Below are 9,024 nucleotides of genomic sequence, written 5' to 3'. Positions count from 1 at the left end.
TGTGCTGTGCACTTAGATTGCAGGGGTGGAGCTCGGCTTGTTTCAGCTGGGTCTCAGTGTGCACTGACCCAGAAGGTGCTCAGGGTCAGCTGGAGGCAATAACAGAGAAGAGTGTAAGAAGATGATGCTTGCACTTGAGATCTGCCTTTGTTAGCCAGGAGGGGGATAAGCAAACAGTGAAGGATGCTTGCACTGTTGAAGGAATTCCACTTGCATGCATGGTAAGAGCAAATAAGTAATCCTATTTATGTAACTCAGGTGTGTGTCATTTTATGCCTGCTGTTCCAAAGTTATGTTCTTTTTTCTTTTTAATTAAGAATTGACTGACAGGCTGGATTCCTTATTGCCATAGTGGCAGGTGAAGCTCTGTGAAAGTCGATGAACTGTATTCACATCCTGGTTCCATTTGGCCCTGAAGGTCTATGGGTCAGACTGGCTTTCCCAGCCCTCCCCCTGCAACCACCAAGCTTTACTGCAGTTATGGTACCGCACACATCAGGCACTGGGGGTATTTATCTCAAGAGTTTTGTTAACTAAAGGCCCTCTGGTGTCCATGAAGCTGAAGAGCTAATAATGAGTAAGACTTGTTTTTTATGGGAGCCTGCTGGTAGGTTGTAGGAAAGGTGACAAAGTGAGAATATCTTTGGAGATGGGTGGAAAAGACCACCTGCTAACTGCAGCATACACCTGTGTGTGCTGGTTTGCAGCAAACACTGGGAGAGAGAAATGATGTATAAGAGGGAGTGGGGGGGGGTCTCAAGAATTAATAAGTGTATGTTTTTCCTTCAGGAAAAAGGTGTAAAAATTGGCCCTTCATTCTGTGCTATGCCTGCAGGTCTGTGTTCTGTAGCTCCACTTGTATAGTCCCTCTCCCAAGCAGTGCAGCTGGAACAGCTTGTAGTAAAGATTCTAATCAGCAACTTCTTCTATTTCAGTGAATTGAGTTGTACTTGAAGCAGCAGGCACACACTGCAGAACTTCCTTGATCCATGATCCCTGCACCAACCTGCTGCTGCACAGCCAGAGCACAGCCTGCCACGTGCTTCCTTTTCTGAGCAGTCAGCCCCTGTGTGATGTGAGTGTAGGTGTGAGAAGCAAAAGAACAGCCAGCCAAGCTCTCCTTTCCACTGCCATCTGCAGAAAGAAGTTCAGTTGTCGCCTTTGTTATTGCAGGAATAGTTCTTTATTACATGTGTTGTTTTGCTTAGTAATATTTACTGAGCAATTCAACAAATCATGGTAAATTGGGACTCAGCATTCCTTTAAAGACAAACTTGGCTTTCAGCATCAGGGACAGCTGTAATACAAGAATTGTCCCTATTTTTAAGGCCGCTCTTACGAAAAATTAATGGAAAACTTTTCTGAATCTGCCACGCTTTCGACAGTCTCCTTAATCCAGGGGAGGTAGTTGGACACTCTGGTGTACACGCCGTATTTTCCCCTTTCAGCACAGCCATCACCCCAGCTTACGATGCCCAGCAGGAACCAAGTGTTGTGGTAAGACACAGCAAATGGGCCTCCGCTGTCGCCCTTGCAGGCATCCGCAGCTTCGGTGCCGTACCCGGCGCAGAACATGTTGTCCGTCACCAGCCTGCGCGTGGCCTGCTGGCACGTGTCCATGCTCACAACGGGCAGCCGCACCCGCATGAGGAAGCGCAGCGTGGAGCCCCGGCTGTGCGTGGCGCCCCAGCCGCTCACCATCCCCACTCGTCCTTCCTCGGCCAGCAGGGCTGCCAGGTTGGGGCTGGGCAGGCAGATGGGCATGGCGTAATCGTTAAAAACCACCTCGCTGCTCAGGTACAGCAGGGCGATGTCCCCGTCGTAGTTGTTGGAATCGTAGTGCGGATGCGTCCAGCTCCGTTCCACACCTATCTTCTGCTCCTTCAGTTCTCTCTGGTACTTGTCGAAGTCACCTGTAGCCACGACAAGTTAAAGGGAAGCCACACGTGATGGGCCTGCTCAGTATCGGGGGAGCAGGAAGCTCATGTATCAGTGCTTTGACAAAGGAAGCCAGCTGTGTGAAGTAACTTCTTGGAGTGCAGACTTGATCCTGCAACTCGGCTTTTCCAGTTTGCTCCTTAGGGGCAAACCAGCGACAGCAGCAGAGTGCGGGGTAGGGACTTCACCACCAATGTTGTCAAGAACTATTTGGAAGGGCAGCACTCAGGCAGCACTCAGGATTCTGACATAAAGATTAAGATGCAGCACTGGTCTGTGCCAGGTACCTGGGCTGTGTTCTGCTCGCTGCTGCTGTCCCTCTTTTCCTTGAGGTCTCAAGCAGAAGGCTGTCCTGCAGCATGCCTGGGGTGAGGGTGCCAGTTTGCTACTGCCACCAGTGCTGTTATCTTACCGGGCCCTGAGAAGTGGCAGCTCTGAGACACCAAGCCTGCTGCACAATGCTGCCATTTAAAATGAGATCACCTCTGGGTTTGTGTGGGTGCGCAGTGCTGACTGGTACTCACCTATGGTCACGTGGTGAGGTCTGACAAGATCGAGGCAGTGAGCAGCTGTGATCACCCAGCGGCTGTTGATCAAACTCCCTCCACAGAAACCAATATCTCTGCTGTCACGGATCAAAACCTGCGTGAGAACAGCACTGCTGTAGTAGTAGTGACAAAGGGCATGAAGGAGGGATAGTGGAAGTTTCGCTATTTGCCATTTGCCTTCAGGTTGGGATCCTCTGAAAGGCTCAGGACAAAAATCTCACCTGGGCACATAGAATAGAAATACAAACAGCCATTTCAGAAAGCATCCAGCACCACAAGCAGACAGAAACAAAGTGAACGAGAGCAGAAGAGCCAGCTGCCGTGGTTGAGAAAGCACTAAACATGCAAACAAGTGAAACACATGGATCAAAAATGCAGTTTGAGAAATAAATACATGGTATTTGCTCAAATTACTGCTGACCTACAGAACCAACCTCAGCAACCATCGCTGAAAGCTGCTCCAGCTGGACCCAGTTGCACAGCAAGCACCCAGGTGTGCTCATTACCTGCCAGGGGCACTGTCCCCGATGACACAACGTTCCTCCAGTTATCCTGGAGTCTCTGTGCTCTGCGGGAGCGCTGGCATTTCTCTGGGGGCACTGAGGTGTGGCTGAGACATCTGCATTGTCACTGGCATGGAGACCCCCAGGCACGTGCTGCACTGCCCCTGCCTTGTCCTGCCCTCTGCTCTGCCCGCTCTGGTTCTGCCCAGAAGTTTTCTCCACCATTTCCTCCTGCATGGCAGCCGCTGTTGTCTCATTCTGCCAGGCCGGTCCCTCTGTGGGCTGTTGACTGGGGTCCCCACCTTCCTGCTCAGCATCGTCCTCCACGGCTGTGCTTTGCCCAGATGCATCCTTTAGAGCTTCCTTTTCCCCGGCAGCACTTTGCTTCCCCTTGGCCTGTTTAACTGCAGGAGTTGTGCTGCTGTTCCACGTGGCCGCCTCGTGCCGCGCTTCCTCCAAGGCACGCCGGGCTCTGATCAGGCCACATGGAAACGGGGCTGGGGAAAAAAGAGAAAGGCTGTGAGCAATGGGTGCTTGATGCAGTGTCAGGAGATGCTGGTGGGAGGAACTACTGCTGTCCTGCTCCCCATTTGTGCTTACAGGGGCACAGGGTTGCAGGAAGGCTAACCAAGAGGCATCCAAATGTTTCATTTTCCACACACCAAGCACAAGCTCCAGTAGCTGGGTGCACAGTACCTGTTTGTATGCACTTCTTCCCATCCTCGTGCAGGGCATAGCCCTTGGCACAGGAGCACTGCACCTGGAAGGAGCTGCTGTCCCAGCAGTACTGCCAGCAGCCACCATTCTTGTACCAGCACTCCAATTTCTCTGCAGTGGAAGCACAGTGCGAGGTTAGTGCTGCAAACAGGGCCCTGAGAGAGAGGTACTGCAGAGCAGTTAGTGAGGGGGGAAAAGGGAAGGAAAGGGAAGGAATTAGGGACTGAAGGAGAGGCAGGCAGAAAAGTGATGAAAGGAGGGAGGGAGGAAGAAGAGGATGAAGGGAGGAGGGAGAGATGAAGAGTGATGGAAGTGTGAGGGAGAAAATGGAAAAAGACATAGGGAAGGCAGAGAAGAACAGATGAAGGCTGAAGGGAAGGGTGGGATGAAGGAAGGGAAGCAGGGAGAGAAGGGTAAAGGGAGGGTGGAGGAAATCATAAAGGGAGGTAGGGTGGGAAGGAGGGAAGAGAGGGTTGAGAGAGGAGTGTGTGGTGGTTGGAGAAAGTAGGGCAGGAAAAGAGGCAGGAAACCAGAGGGACAGTGGGAAGAAGGAAGGAAGGGAGGGAGAAAAGGAGGATAGGAGAAGAGGGGAGGAACTGGTGAGGGAAAGGGGGAAGAATGGAGGGAGAGGGAGGGAGGGAAAGGAGTTAAGGAGAAAGCAAAGAATGGAGGATGGGAAGGCAGGGAGGGAATGAAGGAATTGAGATGTGGAAAGGAAGGGGGAAAGGAAAGGGAGGCATGGAATAACTGAGGTGGGAAGAGATGGAGAGATTGAAGGGCAGGACAGAAAGAGGAAGGGAAGATGGGAGAGAGTGAAGGAGAAAGGCAGAGAGGGAGGGAAGAAAGGAGGGAAGGAAGCAAGGCAGCAAGAGAGGAAGTGGGAGATGAGCTCATGCTTTCCGCTGGGCTTGCAAAGATCAGTGCAAGAGGCCAGAATGGCAGCTGCTGTGTGACACAGTGCTGCCCTCCTGTGCACAACCCATTCTAATGGGTCAACCTTAACCAACCAACCAGGTATGCATTGCACACATGAAGTCAGCATAGAGAACTCCAATGAAAAGTGTCCAGGGAACAAATTCCAGCCTGAATTCTTCCTTCACTGAATGTCCACCTGCGTGTTCCTCTACTCACCTTTTTCACAATTGTCTCCTCCAAATTTCGGGGGGCAGATGCAAAAGTAACTGTAGCGTCTTATTTTGCAAACTCCACCATTCTTACAAGGATTTGTAATGCATGGATTTAAACCTAAGAAAAAACACAGCACAATGTAATTCAGGGATTGAGAGACGCTTGGTTTTAAATTTCCACAGAATTCTTTGTACCCAGAAGGAACACAAGAAATAATTATTTGTAATTTTTGTTCTACCCACCTTTGTAGTTGAACCAAAACTCCATCTGCAAGAAGAAATCATGAAAGAAAACAGTCACTAAGTGGCCATACTGGTTATTAGTCATTTAGAAAACAAATTTTTGTTTCCATATAAAGCAAGAGTTTGATTAGGACCATAAAATCCTCTTCATTATCCGGAGCAGACAGCAGCAATTAGATTGTACTGGGATAAAACTCAAAGTGCAAACTCCTGCTTTGCAAGGTCCCCAGCAGAATGCCTGCAGCCTTGCAACCCAGCTGGGTGCTACGTGGACAAGGTCCTCCCTCACCTTGTATTGATCTGAGCAAGGCTGAGCCCCCTGAAAAGGCCAGAATCGTGCTGCTGTGCTGAGGCGCTCACAAAAAGAAGTTCTGGGTACAGCAGCTGCTGTACAGCTGCTTTTCCAGCACGCAGCTCTTTGAAGACCCTGCACCTAAGGCTCCTAAGGCTAGAAAGCAGCCCAGGCCCCTTGCAGCATTCTGGATATTCCTGCAGATTTGATGCCTAAAGCCAAGAGCTGCAATGTGTGAAATCCTTTCTGCCAACTCCCAGCTGCTGGCAATGCCCAGCAGCACAGACACAAACACACTGCTCACCTGGGAATGGGGAGAGTGCAGCAATTCGTGCCATTCTAACTTGTGCTGAACACTACAGCTCTTTGCTCTGAACCAGGTTAAGGCAAGTGGATTACGTAGCCCCAGAACAGGGCACTATGGAAAGAGAGCACCCATGCAGCAAGTTCCTCAGGAGTAGCATCTGCTCCTCCTCCTGTTCCCCTGCCACCCAAACCAAGCTTCCCCCTGCACGTTTCCCTGCTTTGTGCCTTTATAGCTATCTGAAGAGTTGGGATCTGGAATTAAAAGGACAGAACATCATTTGCTATTGGTAAGTCAACTGAAGTTAGCGTTGGGTTGATCTGTTGGTGGAATCCCTTCCAGGACAAGTCCTTCCAGCTCACTGTTCACTTTTTCACCGTTTTCTCCTGCGAATGGAAGATCTCTTTTGCCTCCTCAAATGAGCACTTCTCCTCATTGCATTCTCTCTCCAAGTTCCCTGGGCGGATCTCTTCTAGAAAATAGTTGGCACGTTTGTGGACCCTCAGCACCTCATGCGCTGCATCTTTCCTCATGAACACTAGAAAAACAAAATTGAACCATTGATTTCATCCCTAAAATCTCTTGCTGTATTAAAGATTCGATCACCTTTACAAGTGCTGTTTTTGTATTGAAGCTGAGAGAATTTCTGAAGGCCTAAGAACATTGCTGTAATTGCAAATCGTAATTCAAATTTGGGCTTTAATGTCACAAGACAGTACAGGAAAAACAGAACATGGGCCTAAGAAGGAAGTTACAAATGGCTGATGTCTCATGGAAACACAACCAAGTACTCATTTTCCTCTTGTGCATTTCAGGAAGTCCTTCTTGAACCTGCAGGACAGTGTGCTGAGATTCTCTCAAGTCAGTTAGGTTAAAAACATCATTAGAAGTACCCACCTGAATATGAGTATGGACAGCTGCTGTTGATGGAGCACATCAGCAGGATGAACATCGCCAGCGAGGAGCTGCTCTCCATCTCAGTGGGCATTTGGAAAACTCCGACTTTCCTTCAGAGGGAAAAGGTGAATGAGATGAGATGGGTGAGCTGCCACAGCGCCAGCAACGGGCAGCCAGCCTGCAAACAAGACAACGACAAAAGGGAGTAGGAGCAAAAGAAGGGAGAAAGAGAGCAAGTTCTACTGAGTTCGTTTGGATGTGATTTCCACTGTTTCTCCGAGTAATGCCAATGCTGTAGGAATGCCAACAGTTTGCAGGGTGATGTGCACAGATGGACCTAGCCCAGAAAGCAGCACAGGGTCTGATCCAAAGCTCTCAGAAGTGACAGAGGAGCTGAGATGAGGCAGAGGCACGAGTCAGGCCCAGCCAGAGCAGCACTCCCAGCCACAGCCCTGCCTGCATTGCCAAGGGCTGTGGTGAGGCCTGAGCTCCACAGCAGTCCGTGGTCTCCAATGACAGTGGCTACGGAGCGTTCTGTCAACTGAGACTGCATTTGCAAGCTCTGATTAGGAAACCATGCACCACATGCCTGGCTCCAAAAATGTCTCCCTGCTACCTTCACAGGGGTCTGACAGCACGTACCTCTTTGCTATCTGTGTCATCTGCAAAAAACAGGATCCAGAATGCATTCGCTTTTACACAGAAACGTGCATTTATACTCACTTTTTTTTCTTTTATTTTTTAGGGGCGACAGGAAAGAGATTTGGATGTGCACCAGGAAGCGCCGTGAGGTCATGAGGTTGATCATTAACCAGGCACAAATATTGACAGAGGAGAGACAACCTTCTGGATTCCCTGAAACCCACCCGCAATCCAAAATCCAAAGACAATTCCACGTTTCTGCACACACATCGTGTGAATAGAAACAAAAGATCATTAAAAGCATCCCCCAATGATAAGAGTCGCCTCTTTGTAGCAACCTCCTCAGGAGTTTGGACTTTTGAGAAGAGATTCCTGGAGCCCCCGTTTTGTTTCAGTTGGTGAGATAAGTGACCTGGAAAATACACAAAGCTGCTCTGCAAACATCTTTTGAAACATGCAAGCTGTGCAGGTGGACGCGCTGCAGCCTCCTGCAGGCAGGCAAACACTGCCTGCTAACAACCAAAGCTGTTCACTGACATCAGGAGTTCTGCCCTTGGTCAGAGCCCAGCTTTACTGGCTTTGAACACAGCACCATTTTGTTCTTGTAGTTCAATGTGTAGCAAGGCTTCTCAGAGGCACGTTTTCATGGTTCAGGTCTTGTGTGGAAGGTTGCTGCTCAAAGAAGTGCAATTCTTTAACATCTGTCAGTCCCTAAATTCATTCCAAACTATAAAGGGGAGGGGGAAACAAAGAAAAAGGAGTGAGACAGAGACTGGTGGCTGAGGTACTCTGGTTTCAGCTTACCTCCAACTCGTTTGTTGTTGGCCTGTTTGTTGTTTCTTGTATGCATGAATCAACTTCTCCGCTCGCTTTGTAAATCTGAGCAGCTCGTAAGTCAACACGACAAGTCTGCAGGCCTAAGAGGTATTACTATATTATTTTCCCTACAAATTCTAATACAACTGGGTTGTTCTTTTATTTCAGAATCTCATCACGAGAGCAAACTGATCACTGATCCAAACAGGGCTCCAAATCCCAAAGGAGATACTGGAAGCCTGCACCCACTACAGCACGGCTGGTTTCCCCTTTTCTCTGTAGGACCAATTACATTGAGCAGGCTCGTGTATCAAGATTAAAAACAAGCAGGAACTGTGATTGTATTCAATTTCATTTAGACTAATCCAACTTCCCTACTTTGCTTACTGGCATACCAACAGAAGTATTGATAGGGATGCAAACACACATAAAACTATCAGTAAGTAAAAGGAATACTAATGCAGCCTGCAGCTGAATAGAAATGAACAAAACAGTTTGCTTAGCTTGCTAATTAGACCAGATCTACAGACATGACAATGAATAGAGCATGCGAAAGTTTGCAATTAAGCCTCTTTTCTTAAGTCACAGGAGAGTTCCCACTGACTTTCAAGGAACTCTGAGTAGCTACAATCAGTCACTGTGTTTGCAAGGAACAGAAAACACAGAGATCTACTGAGCTGCTACATCAGCTGGACCTGCAAGCACTGGATTCAAATGTGAATGATTGGAGGCAGTGATGAAGTTATGAAAACTGCATTTTGTTGAAAGACAAATCACACAAACACAAAGCAAACCAGCACAGTTACTGCAGCTGCTGTGTTAGAGCTGAAATGACAGAACTGGATGAAGAAGTATTCAACTTTAAACATCTTCTCAACAGACCTCTCTGGTATTCTCCTCAGCGCCCACTGGGTTCAGTCATTTCACACCTAGCAGGCAGGTCTGTTGGACAACAGGCCATTCTTGTTACAACTCTGTGCAGGCTCTCAGCACAACG

General features: G+C 48.7%; 1 protein-coding gene across 5 annotated transcripts; it reads right to left on the bottom strand.

The window, feature by feature from the left end:
• Window positions 1-1,164: 1,164 nt before the first annotated feature.
• LOC122161206 (coagulation factor IX-like) lies at window positions 1,165-9,017 on the bottom strand. Of its 5 annotated transcripts, none has more exons than XM_042820401.1 (10): window positions 8,016-9,017; window positions 7,212-7,883; window positions 6,570-6,679; window positions 6,050-6,210; window positions 5,077-5,101; window positions 4,838-4,951; window positions 3,686-3,817; window positions 2,993-3,486; window positions 2,463-2,580; window positions 1,165-1,913 (listed from the first exon to the last, which is right to left on the bottom strand). In XM_042820401.1, exons 2-10 carry the CDS (start codon window positions 7,256-7,258, stop codon window positions 1,336-1,338), a joined length of 1,779 nt encoding a protein of 592 aa, XP_042676335.1. In that variant the 5' UTR covers window positions 7,259-7,883; window positions 8,016-9,017; the 3' UTR covers window positions 1,165-1,335. The 5 variants fall into 5 exon arrangements, with proteins under 5 accessions (XP_042676335.1, XP_042676336.1, XP_042676337.1 ...); XM_042820402.1 differs by having other exon boundaries at window positions 7,212-8,128; window positions 8,910-9,017; XM_042820403.1 differs by having other exon boundaries at window positions 6,570-6,747; window positions 7,212-9,017.
• Between the last annotated feature and the right edge of the window lie 7 nt (window positions 9,018-9,024).

The sequence above is a fragment of the Centrocercus urophasianus genome, unplaced genomic scaffold (genome assembly GCF_019232065.1).
Source record: "Centrocercus urophasianus isolate 14NV4802_14NV808 unplaced genomic scaffold, USGS_Curo_1.0 seq_19, whole genome shotgun sequence".
NCBI lineage: Eukaryota > Metazoa > Chordata > Aves > Galliformes > Phasianidae > Centrocercus > Centrocercus urophasianus.
Note: the sequence above shows the minus strand (reverse complement) of the source record. Positions and strands in the feature narration are given on the sequence as shown.

Bases quoted from the DNA above. Each gene is read 5' to 3' on its own strand.
- LOC122161206 (XM_042820401.1), bottom strand. From the start codon at position 7,258: ATGCATTCTGGATCCTGTTTTTTGCAGATGACACAGATAGCAAAGAG. The intron at 6,211-6,569 runs GTGGGTACTTCT...TTGTTTTTCTAG, and splicing joins CTGTCCATACTCATATTCAG to TGTTCATGAGGAAAGATGCA. The intron at 2,581-2,992 runs GTAATGAGCACA...GTTCTCACGCAG, and splicing joins GGGGACAGTGCCCCTGGCAG to GTTTTGATCCGTGACAGCAG.